The 12416-nt window shown below is 36.9% G+C and overlaps 1 protein-coding gene across 4 annotated transcripts in view; it reads left to right on the top strand.

Moving 5' to 3' along the window:
* rapgef4a (Rap guanine nucleotide exchange factor 4a) overlaps positions 1-12416 on the top strand; it is a 57343-nt gene that overhangs the window by 29792 nt on the left and 15135 nt on the right. For 3 of the 4 annotated variants that reach the window (XM_042336366.1, XM_007890004.2, XM_007890002.2), the window contains 13 exons: positions 1747-1811; positions 3896-3949; positions 4266-4372; positions 4522-4643; positions 5135-5318; positions 5850-5934; positions 6179-6239; positions 6601-6677; positions 7160-7306; positions 7812-7927; positions 8715-8803; positions 9897-9987; positions 10613-10763. In XM_042336366.1, coding sequence (XP_042192300.1) covers positions 1747-1811; positions 3896-3949; positions 4266-4372; positions 4522-4643; positions 5135-5318; positions 5850-5934; positions 6179-6239; positions 6601-6677; positions 7160-7306; positions 7812-7927; positions 8715-8803; positions 9897-9987; positions 10613-10763 — 1349 coding nt within the window. The remainder of the gene's footprint in view (positions 1-1746; positions 1812-3895; positions 3950-4265; positions 4373-4521; positions 4644-5134; positions 5319-5849; positions 5935-6178; positions 6240-6600; positions 6678-7159; positions 7307-7811; positions 7928-8714; positions 8804-9896; positions 9988-10612; positions 10764-12416) is intronic. The other variant, XM_007889999.2, reaches the window with a different exon arrangement.

Here is a 12416-nt window from a genome sequence, read left to right as displayed (position 1 = left end):
GCTTCCTGTTGAGTTACCCGGTATTGCTATCTGGCCCTCGCTGAGATATTACAGTTCTTAATTTAGATGTTTCCCTTTTTTTTTGGTCTTTGTTTTCTCTTTTGTTCTTAACTTCAGACCTTTCCGTGAACGCGCCCGACCTTCTTAACTGCAGCTGCATTTCCCTCTCCCCGCCAAAGTGAGTTTAAATGCTTTATGTTTGGTGCTAGCAGTTTAGCTCCCATGGAGTTAACTGTAAACCATCCTTCCTATAAATGTTTTGTTAACTTGAAAATATTCCCCTACGTACCAATTCAATTTCCACCTGCATTTTGAAGTGCAGCGGAAAACAGAGATGAAATGCTTGCAGAGGATGCACCTTGAAAATTCTTTTTAACTAATTCAGACACCGTGCTTGTTTGCTGTAAACAGGGCTACATATTTTTGGGAGGTTTCACTAAATCTCTTCCTTTCACGCCGAATGAACATGGCTCCAAATAATGGACAGAAAACCCCCCACTTTTACTGAAATGATTTTTCTCTGTGAAATAGTTTTTTTTTGGAAAAGGGACAATTTCCCACACATCAACAACAAATTACATTTACACAGTGCCTTTCACATCAGCAGCATGTCTCAAGGTGCTGGACAGTTAAGGGCTTGAATCCCTTCAAAACTCTAGAAAAGCTGGGGTGACGATACTGTAAAATAAGTATATATTTTTTAATAGTTGCATGAACTTGCAATTTAGCAGAGAATTGTGAATTTCATTAACTACTCCAAGTCCCAGCAATTTCTTTTCTTATCTTCAGCAAAATGTAGTTCCTCAACTTTATTTTTGGCAGTAAAAGCTGAGGATAAATATTCAAAATGTCGCTTACAGTTTTATGATGTGTATATGTGGCCCATCAAGACCCCTCTGTACCTCTGTCAAGGATTCCCATACTTAAATGATGGCCTCCCTATGCACAGCACTAAATATTTAATTTCCTCGTCTCAAGTACTCGTTCAAGTGACAAAAGTAATAATTTAATTCATTTTTTTACAGTGCCAGTTAATTACATTTGATTAACATAATTGTTCATTAAGCACTCTCTCTCCCTCTCTCTCGAAGAGGAATTAGTTGTGGATTGGAAATAAAATCTAATGGAAATCTCTTAAGTACCTAATTATATCTCTAAAGCAGCAAATGTAAAACATTTTGCAAATCCCATTATTCACCATTTATTGATGGAACACAGAAGGTACCCAATGTTTACACAATAATTGTTGAAATACACATTGCACGTACAAGTGAACATTGCGAAGCAGACTGCTCACCAAAGGTGAGTGTTTTGCGATAGGGATAAGTCAAGTGGCTTACTTTGGTGAATGCCCACATTGCTGAGGTTTCCATAGGTTCTCACCACTTTGCCGTGCCAGTAGATAAGCCGTGCACCTTTTTTTTTTNCTTTAAAGCAAACTAGCTTTGTGTTTTGCGTTTTGAGTGAGAGAATAAACGTGAGCCAAGAAATAAAAAGGCCCAAGGAAGGGCTGATATTTCGGAGTAAGAGTCGACATGTAATCTAGATGATCGAATTCATTTGCAAAAAAAAAAACCTATGGTTTCCTGGAGTGATTTCCATCACCTGTTATTCTTACTCTTTAGAGCACTGTGCTGTGTGTCGTTGTGTTCGTACGGAGGTCACTATAATTTCGCTTTTCCGCATAGATTCTTGATACCGATCTGACTGCTTCATATTGGACAATTAATCTTTTTCTTCTTTCAGGAATCTCTGACAAGGAGAACATGAACACCAATGTACTGTGTCCTGTGTCCAAAAACACAAACAAGGTATGTGGTCCTTTCTAAACTCAAATGTGACTGATATGTTTGTGTGGTCCTTGGTCTTTCCAACATAAGTATGTTAATCTCTGTCTACTTTTGATACATGGCCTTATGTGCAGTTCAGTTTAGTGACTTGATAAAAGTTGCTTTACTTTGTTTCTTCTCTTCCATCCCATCTCCCCTATTTGCAGTAACCTATATACGAATCACCTTGAGTAGCGCATTAGAACATAATATGGTTGTGTTGCTTTTTGATGGGAATAACACAAGTTGTGTGTTCAACTTCAAGTGAACTTTTTTTAAAAAAAAGTACTAATTGTACCTGCTATAGTTAGCTCCTATCCTCGCTGTTCCTGCCCAGCTTAGTCATTGAATTTCTATTATCTCCTGGGTTATTTTTGTGTCTAGGATGACCAATAGTTCTGTTACCAGCAGTGCTAAAATTAGCTGCTGAGATGGGTGGAATAAAGTGCTGGAAATCCAAGTTCTCTTCATATAGCGTAGAATAGCCAAAGTAACCCAACAACAAATTACAGTCACGTCGGGAGGACGTCCCAAGATGCATATTTAAATAAAATCTTTTTTATTTTAAAAACATTCATTGAACTTATTGGGCTAAATGCTTCAGACTTTGAATCCTCTATCGATCCTGTTGCTCACATTATGACATTTGTTAGCCTATTTTTTCTCTTTCAGAAGTTGATTCACTTGTTGCGGATTTCCAGGATTTTTTTATTTCAGATTTTCAATACTATAGAAAATAGTATTGAATGTACTATAGACTGCTGATAGCTGAAAATGACGTGAAATTTTACATTTGGGATAAAATAGCATTAATCAATAAAGTGATGTGCGAGCTCTTTCCTATCTTAATCCATATAGTGTGATCGATTGCGGTGAATAATTAAAGATGGTGACATTCTCTACCCACAGTGACATTAATTGTTTATTATCTTCACAGCAGTCCTTTTGCCCCTTTTTTCTGCCCTTAAAACATATCAGTATAAAAATGTCAAGCTAAAAAAAATTATCATTTGAAACAGTTAGATGACCCTTCTGATTTTTTTTAAAAAAAACTTCCATTGATGAAATATGTAATCTCTTTTAATGATTGTGCAGCTCTAACTGAATCAAGTTAAACAGCCACTAAGTTTGTTGCAAAAACTTCCCATCAAATGCCAATTCAGCCCCTCAATTCTTGACTATCTGATATGCAGCAAAGATGAAGTTTTAGGAGTCTCATAATCGTTCGCCCATAAAATACAGTCAATTCACTTCACAGTATATTCCGTGACAGCCTTTGAGACGTCTAAATGACTTGATAAGATGCTATGTCAAATGCAATTTTCACTGTTTAAAAAAATTAATGTTAAGTTCTTGCACTGAATATTTAGAGTAAGGAACTTTGGAGCAAAAATGAAGGAATATTGGGAAGTAAGGTTGTAGTTTGCGATATAGTAATTAGCACTTTGTTAAACTATGATTGATTGACCCAGTCAATAACTGATGTCTGGCTTGAACCCCCTCCCACCCTTGGGAATCAACTGTTCAAAATGCCAAAGCCATGGATGTATTTTTTTAAATGTTAAGTTAAAAAGAAATAGATTGTTCAAAGTTCCTGGGTCGTTAACCATTGACTAGCAGTTGGAGGAATGGCTTACACTCCTGCACTTTACTCCTGTTGCAAATAATTTGCCTTGAAATAAATGATGCTATGTTTCTCAAGGTGGCATCAGAAGAGGGCTCCAACATGTTCTTTTTTTTGGTCAGCCGGGTGTCCGACACATGCAGAAACCTAATTCCAGAAATTATTAGGCACAGTTTGCCAAGACGTGGGGGTCCCCAGAGTGTGTGTTGCGGTAAATGCTGGAGTCGAACCAGCTAAAACCAAAAGCCATTGATGTTGCTGTCTGGCAAGCTTTCCCGCAGCTTGTCCAGCTCGGCCCGTCCTCCCCATTAGGGCTTTGGTTTACAGGCTCCAACACGAGACGTATTACCTGAGATTCAATTGTACTGTGAGGGTTGGAGCTAACTTCAGTTTTATGCGCAGTTGCATAAAATTTTATTGACGATTTTGTTTTATTTTTCAGACATCAATCATTGAAACTCGACTTGCTCTACAACCTGCTAAAAGCATCACCCAGGTAACTGAAGTTTACAACAAAATGTAAATATTTGAAATGACTGTGTGGTAAACGGTTGTCATGTTTTGTAAATGTCTCTTTAAAACAAATTGCAATTATACAGTTGCATTTCGCGTCCGTTCAACCCAGTGTATTTAATAAAGTTGACGTTAATACACCTACAAGTTGATATGATTTGTATGATATTTGGAGAAAGGGAATTGGTTCTTAATCGTGATATCATTCGTGTTAGAGATATTTTAGGCAAAAAAAACTCAGTCTGCACACGTAAGTAGAGAAAGGATCAGACAGTTTGAGTAATTTGTGATTTTCTCAGGTCCCATCTGAAAAGATCCTTCGAGCTGGGAAAATTTTAAGGAATGCAATAGTTACTCAAGCACCTCACATGATAAGAGACCGCAAGTATCATCTAAAGACCTACAAGTGAGTAAAACCTACTGCTGCTGTTCCTCGTTTCTCATATAATGAGATTGTAGTTACTCCACTGCTTGGGTAGAAGAAATATCTTGTCTCGTCTGTGACGCTATCATTTAAGATTTTATGTTTCCTAACACTGTTGCCTTTTCTTGCAGACAATGTTGTGTTGGGACGGAATTGGTGGATTGGATGATGCAGCAGAGTACTTGTGTCCATTCCCGCTCACAGGCTGTCGGCATGTGGCAAGCACTGCTCGAGGAAGGCGTCGTGAACCATGGTAGAGTATCCCATCATTAAACAATGGTGCTCCAAATAGACATTGATAACACATTGATAACTGAATCCTGTGATTCAGTGGTTGGAGCACTCGCCTCGCAAGTGAGAGACCTGGCCCCTGTTTATCCAGCAGTAAGTAGGAACTTGCTGCTTTTCTGGGGGTAATAATAGTAATGATAAATTGGTCACTCAATCCACGACTGTTTGTGAGACACTGCTGTGCGCAATTGGCTGCTGTGTTTCGCCCACAAAATATACAGTCAATTCACTTTACAGTATATTTTGTGAAGCGCTTTGGAGATGTTGCGAAGATGTGATAAGGCGCTATATTGAATGCAAGGATTGTTATTATTATTATGATATTCACAAGTGGAAACTCAAACCCTCCTCTGTAGTAGAAATGCTCATCAGCTGCTCCCTAGGTTTTTTTTAAAAAAATTAAAACTTTTTTTTAAAAAAAATAATAACTTGTTTTACACTTGTTGACCCTAGTGGATCAAGAGTATAATTTCCAGGACAAGTACTTGTTCTATCGTTTCCTTGATGATGAACAGGAAGATGCCCTGGTGCCCACTGATGGAGAGATGAAAGAGTGTGAGGAGGAGTTACAGGAAACGATGCTTCTGTTGTCTCAGATTGGGCCAGACGCTCACATGAGAATGATTTTACGGAAACTGTGAGTAACATTGTTGTTGTTATTGGGCCGGGTGTCTGACACACGCCGAAACCCATCACTGGGGTTTAAGAGTTTCCAAACCAAGCTGAGATTTCCATGCATCCCGCCCACACATTGCTAAATGACTTCTCAGTTTTCGGATTGTTCTCTTGTGCCCTCTTAATGCTTATTGCGGTTCTCCTGACTTGGGTTTTGCAATCTGCCCTTTGCAATTTATTCTGTTTTAATCTGAGGAAATAAGCGTTTTACAGTAGTGTCATTTTATTCACTGATGAAAGACTTGTTAATGTGCTCTCACGTAACATTTCTTGCACGTATTAACAAAGCGAAAAAAGCTTTGAGATTTTAAAGTTAGGAAGGGAGCAATAACCTGAAAGCATGCTTCAGGCAACAGCTTTTTAATGTGTCTTGGAGAAGAGCAGTGAAGGTATTGCCTCCGTCCCTCAGTCTAAGATTGATTCATTGTTTAAAGGCACAGATGTGCTTTGAAAATAAACTGCTCTAATTTAATTTAAATTTTTTAATTCGCAGGCCAGGCCAGAGAACCGTGGATGATTTAGAATTCATATATGAAGAGCTTTTGCACATCAAAGCCTTGTCTCATCTTTCTACCACTGTAGGTGTCTGTATTTTAATCCTCATTTGACCTTGTTAAAAAATACATATATTTTTGCGAACCACTGTTGTAGCTCTTTGTAGGTTCAATATTATTGATCTATTTTTAAAATATCATGTAATTATGAATTATATTCTGATATTAGAATGAATCTACTTTAAAGACTCAGTACTGTTTTGAATTTGAAAGTTTCATTGTTAGTTTCTTGGGCAGCAATTTAAAATGTTTAACTTTCTTTTTTTAGGTGAAAAGGGAGCTTGCTGGTGTTTTGATATTTGAATCTCATGCTAAAGCAGGGACAGTGTGTAAGTATCGAATAGTTCCAGACAAAATTCACTAAGAACGTCAAGAGAAATTATGTTTAGTTCCTGTTGCAGTTAACGAATCTTAAAAGCAAAATAACTGAAATAATTGATTTTCTAAAACCTGTATTAACGACCAACTAATTATTTTAGATACCGTCTTTCCACTTTGGGAATTATAGAACATTTGTCGTATGGTTGTCAGGGTGTTGCTGAAATGGGTCAAGTGCTGTGATTGAATTTTACCTGTATGTCAATTTCTGTGTCTTTGAGATATGTTCAGTGTACAGCAATGCTGTTCTTTCCACAATTCAATTTATTGAATTGAGTTTGGATGGGTTGATTTTTTTTTTTAATTTTGCAGTGTTTAATCAAGGAGAGGAGGGTACTTCATGGTATATTATCCTCAAGGGATCAGTGAATGTCGTTATCTATGGCAAGGTACAGTATTGAGCCCAGAAACCTTTAAAGTGGTGTGTAATCAATTACTGACCCACATAGTACTGTTTCTGTGACTATTAATTTTTAAAAAAAATATATGTTCCAACAACAATCAAATGTTTTATATAGGCATAATTGCTTAAATTGGTGTAAGACATTATATTTTGGACATCTTTTAACAACTGAAATGATTTGTAGAATGCCAATTTATAGTCGTTTTTCTTGAATAGCACGATTTTTAATACTTTATTAATCCTTAGAGTTTTACAAAGGAACGTGGCCTAATATTTTCACACCAGATTTTAATGGTGTACTTTCATTGAAAGAGCAACCTAATTTTTTTTAATAAGATATATTCCTCTTATTGAAAGTGTTGGATTACTTTGCTGTGATGCTTTGCAAATGGTTTGGTGCAAATGACTAATTTCTCAATATGTGAAGAGGCTCTATATCAAATGCAAGTATTATTATTGCTGTTGTAGGGAGTAGTTTGTACGTTACATGAAGGGGATGATTTTGGGAAGCTGGCCCTGGTGAATGATGCTCCAAGAGCAGCCTCTATAGTTCTCCATGAAGATAATTGTCACTTTCTACGTGTGGATAAAGAAGATTTTAACCGAATCCTTCGGGTAAGTGGTATCCGATACCAGGCAGTGATCTAGTTGTTAGAATCGTTTGGTTCTGTAAATGCGTTTGGTAAATGATTTGAATTCAGGCTGTTGCTCATTTCAGATATAACTTGCTATATTCTTATTTCTGTGGTAAAACAGATGTATATAAAATGCATTTGATATAAAATCCTGTAGAGTCTTCCATTATTGTCGTCTTTCTAAATTCCCTTTGTCCAAAGCGATCCTTTTCGAAGGATAGAGTCAGCTGAGTCAAAAGCTTTTAAAACACTTTTCTATTAGTGGTGGGGAAAATGACCTGAGTTTAGTACACTTGACCATTTAAAGGCTAAATTGTAGTCTGACCTTTTCATTGAACATCAGTAAAAATCAAATGCATTGTGCTGAACACAGCAGTCAGTCACTTAAGATCAGTGTTACAGAATTTGGTCTCTGCCTGAAACTAATGTTAAGTAAAAGAGTAGCAAACTGAGCTGAATTTTCCTCCCGACCCTGTGTGTTCTAGGATGTTGAAGCCAATACAGTGAGACTGAAAGAACATGAACAAGATGTGTTGGTGTTGGAGAAGATCCCAACGTGTAGCAGAGCTTCTGTCCAAGGAAGCACACAGACACAGTACAAGTAATATTATCCCCGTTTCATTTTCTGACGGTTAAGATGTAAAATCACTTGCTGAGTTGGTGGCAGAGTGCGTTGACATGACACAAAGTGCATTATCGGTTTTGATGGGATAAAAGTCGACTCCCTTCCAATCTGTTGAGCGGAGGAAGAGCAAATGGCATCAAAAAAGCACGTCTACCTCAGTGCTCAGGGAGAATTGGATTTTGTATCTTCGATAATATTTTATTATGGTAAAATGTAATACACTATTTAGCGATTATATTGATATTTTGCTCTTCACTTTTGATGAAGGACTTTGAGACACTGTGTGAAAATAGCTACTACAGTAAGGCATTTGAGCTAATGACGGCAATGTTTCTGGGGGGTTTTTATGCCCAACAAAACGTGGTTGTTTCTGCCGACAAAATCGATTGAGCTAGTAACTCTCAAAGCTAAATTGATGATTTTAATGTGATTCTGAATTCTCTTGGCAATCTGTTAAATTGTGTTAGGGGTAAGCAAGTCACTTAGAAAATAGTCCAAATAAATAAAAACCAAAGTCGCTGGGAACACTCAGCAGGTCAGGCAGCATCTACGGAGAGAGGAAAGTGAGTTAACGTGTCAGGTTCTGAAGAATGATCGTGGACCTGACACGTTAACTCACTTTCCTCTCTCCATAGATGCTGCCTGACCCACTGAGTGTTCCCAGCGACTTCTCTCTTTATTTCCGATTTCCAGCATCTGCGGTATTTTGTCTTTTGTTTTGTTTTTTTGCAACTAAATAAAAGTCCATCTTCTCTTCCTGCAGATACACTGTGATGTCAGGAACTCCTGAAAAAATATTAGAGCACTTTTTGGAAACCTTGCGCCTTGAATTACCTTCGAATGAAACAATAGGTACCTCTAAAACATTGTGAATAATAAGCTCCTTTCACTGTCAATGTCCAAATCTAGACCAAGCGATTCAAATATTATAGTTTTCCTGCATATCATCAAAATAATAAGTAGGGTTCATGATTTCTATGTAGAAATGACATCTTACTTGTAGACATAGTTAGGGAAAAGAGCTCAGTTATGAGTGGTGAGTTATTGAGAGTTTACTATGTTGTTTATTTGGAATCTCAAAGTGGTTTCATTTGTTTGTAGTACATATATTCATAATTAACAGTGTTCATAACTTTGGAAAAAGGGGCTATTCCATGGTTCAGAAATGAATACTTTTGGATGCTCTGCACATTTGTGTTCATTTGTTTATTTCCCATGGAGAGCATTTTTTGGGGGCTGTTTGTACCAGACTCTCCATTTCAAAGTACTTCGATCCTTTGAATGCAGTGGCAGCTTTATGGGCATCATATGGAGATGAATAACTTTTACAATGACAGCTATGAATTAACTTTGGTGCCTCGAGGCCTGTCTAATGAACTAAAATGAAGTGGTTAGATATAACCTAGAAATCCCTCAATGTCCTAGTCCGTAAAAGCACCACCCTTTGTCTGTGCTTTCATTGAGTACAAATGGTATCCCCAACATTAATATCTTATAGCTTGTGTGAACATAATAATTTGTCTGAATTCATCATACCAATATTTTGTTGAAACACTGTGGACAATTGGCTTGTAAACATATGTAAAATTTATTTTAATTCCGTTATTCCAGAGATTTAATCACAGATAAGATTTTCTTTAAAAAAATACAACTAAGATGAAGAGTTTCCGCACTATATTTTCCACCCACAAAATATATAGTCAATTCACTTTACAGGATATTCTGTGAAGCATTTGGAGATGTCTCTAAGACGTGATAAGATTTTATATCAAGAAGGTTTATTATTATTTACATCTCTTGGGATGATTCCTCTGATCCTGTTGAATTGAATTTCTTGCAATTTCAGATTTGCGACTACTTGCTTTTGTCCAATAGGTTTTCACAATATCATTGTTCTTATCGATTCTTAATCAAACGTTTTCTCTTCCTTTTTTTTTGTTCTCAGTTTCTCAAACAGATAAGTTCCTGGATGACTTTGTGCTGATGCACTGTGTCTTTATGCCAAACAGCCAGCTGTGTCCTGCTCTAATGGCTCAATATCCTTTCTGTTTTACCCATTCATGTTGAGATATTCCTCCTGTCGATTAGAACTCATCATTCACAGTAAAGAGGGTTTTTTTTTTTTAAAAAAAGTCTCATTGATGACAGTCATAGTTATTACAGAGGTCCTTGATTAAAACATTAAAATCTAAATGAAAAAGTAAAACTACAAGTACGACCCTTCTATATAATCCTCTTGATTTCAAGAATAATGATGTAATATTTACCATAATTGCAGTAACCACAAATAGACTTGATGCCTTGTTAACCAATTAACAACAGGTATTTCATTTTGCTATTTTAAGCATTGCGGATCTGTTTTCCTTCCTATTTTACCCATTATAAATTCAGTGTCTTTATCGCATTCTGAAAACACCTGTAATTTGAATACTTATTTTTGTTCTGCCCCCATCTGCACTGTGGCCTCTTTAGTTTGGGGGGTGGGGGAAAGAACTTCATTCATGGAGATGCCAATCGACACTTCTCCTTAAGTCTCTCCTTAATCAAACTCTCCGAATCTGATTTTGTTCAAACCAGTAACACATGGCTGTCTCTAAGTGGTCCTGTTGGTTTAATGAACATCCTCGACAGATGTTGTGAATTTCCTTAATGCCTACCCACTTACCATTCAGAAGCATTCCAAGGCTCGGAGCAGGAGAAAACGGACTATGCTCTCAATAATAAACGCCGGGTTATTCGCCTTATCCTGAAGTGGACAAATGTATATCTAGACCTACTGCAGGAGGATGAAATTGCCATGGCATTTCTAGAAGTGAGTGATTATTATTATCAAACCTGAGAGAATATAATTCTTGAATTTGATGTAGGTTTACATAGGGAAGTGTTTGACAGTCTTAAGACAATCCCTGATTTAAAGCGTATTTTGAGGGCCACAAAAAAAAGCATTTCAATGTTGCAAATAGGCAAAACAAGTTAGTTATTTTATCTTTAATGAAGCCGAAATGCAAGGAGTATTATTACTATTATTACACATGGATTCGTAGCACGAGCTGTGCTGAATGTGTACTAATCAACAACATAAATCAGGTTTGAGGGTACTATTACACATTTGAAGCCTGGATGCCGAGAATACTTCTGAAGAGAGAGATTTGCCAGGAATGTCACTTGCACAACTTCAAGATACACGGATGACGCAAGTCAATTCAGTCTCGATTTGTAGTAAAATGATGTGCAAAAGTTCCCCTCAGACCATGGTGATGATTAATCACTTACTGCCAGGATAATATCCAAAATATAGAAATACCATCACACAAACGTTATATAGTCCACACCTCCAATACTTATTCTCCGAGCTAGCAACACTGTCTCCTCTATCACTACAAGCCTCCAGCTCCTTGTTCTATCCAGTATCTATTTATCTATCCATGAGGAACAGAGAGGAAATGTTCAAGTCCAGAAAGTTATGCATCAACAGTGGAGCTACATTCCAACTCTGGACTATTCGTACTTCGCTTGTTCTTGCACAATTATCATCCACTGACATCTCACACGGATATGTGCCTTATGGGTTTCCTAAACGTAATAAATTCATTGAAAAATGTATCGCTGTTTGATTTTTTTTCCCACCATTTCACTACAACTTAGTTTTACTTTTTTAAAAAAAAAATAACAAGAGTATAATCGCTTCCATATAATTATTTAGGGAAAATGTCATTTCACTGTTTTTAATCTCCTTGTCGATGGCTTTTGTTGAGCCTTACTATCTTGCAATTTGTGACAGTAGAGAGTACAGGGGGAGGGGGTGTTAATGCATTATGTGTACACATTAATGTGTAATGTCATAAAGGATTATCTACTGTTTTGGTGGAGGAAATTAGCAATTAAGTGCGCTTCGGATTAATATTGGTGGCATTTCATCAAAAAGTAGATTAAGAGTTAAAAGGGCACATTTTCTAAGAACCTAAGTGTCTCAGATCTTTATTATAGCCATTTCAAACTTCATTTACAGGGATAGTTTTGACACAAATGCAGTTTATGGTAATGTAACAATCTTCCCATGAAACATAAAAGGATTATTACAGAATGCTAAGCTAATTTTGAGAGTATTTTTATGATTCTTAGCTCATTAGTTCTTTGATGTGATGGAAGAAGAGTCCCATTAACGGAAATAGACAGCACTACAGTGCTTGGTGAATTCTAAATACATGACCCTTCCATTAAATCGTGCAACAAAAATGGTTTCATGATAAATCAATGAAGTTTCAAGTATTGCTGTAACCAACAGAGACAAAAAATCTCTTCCCCCTTTTATTACTCAGCAATTCACAATGGGAAGGAATAACCAAGTTTATACACAGAGAGTTTATCGTGCACTGTTTGCTCATCTTGTGGATGTTTTTGTAGCACACTTGGGACATTGCTGTGCGCAATTGGCTGCCGCGTTTGCCCACAAATATGCAGTCAA

The sequence above is a fragment of the Callorhinchus milii genome, unplaced genomic scaffold, assembly GCF_018977255.1.
Source record: "Callorhinchus milii isolate IMCB2004 unplaced genomic scaffold, IMCB_Cmil_1.0 Scaffold6, whole genome shotgun sequence".
In the NCBI taxonomy this organism is placed as follows: Eukaryota; Metazoa; Chordata; class Chondrichthyes; order Chimaeriformes; family Callorhinchidae; genus Callorhinchus; species Callorhinchus milii.
This window is presented reverse-complemented; position numbering and strand designations above follow the sequence as displayed.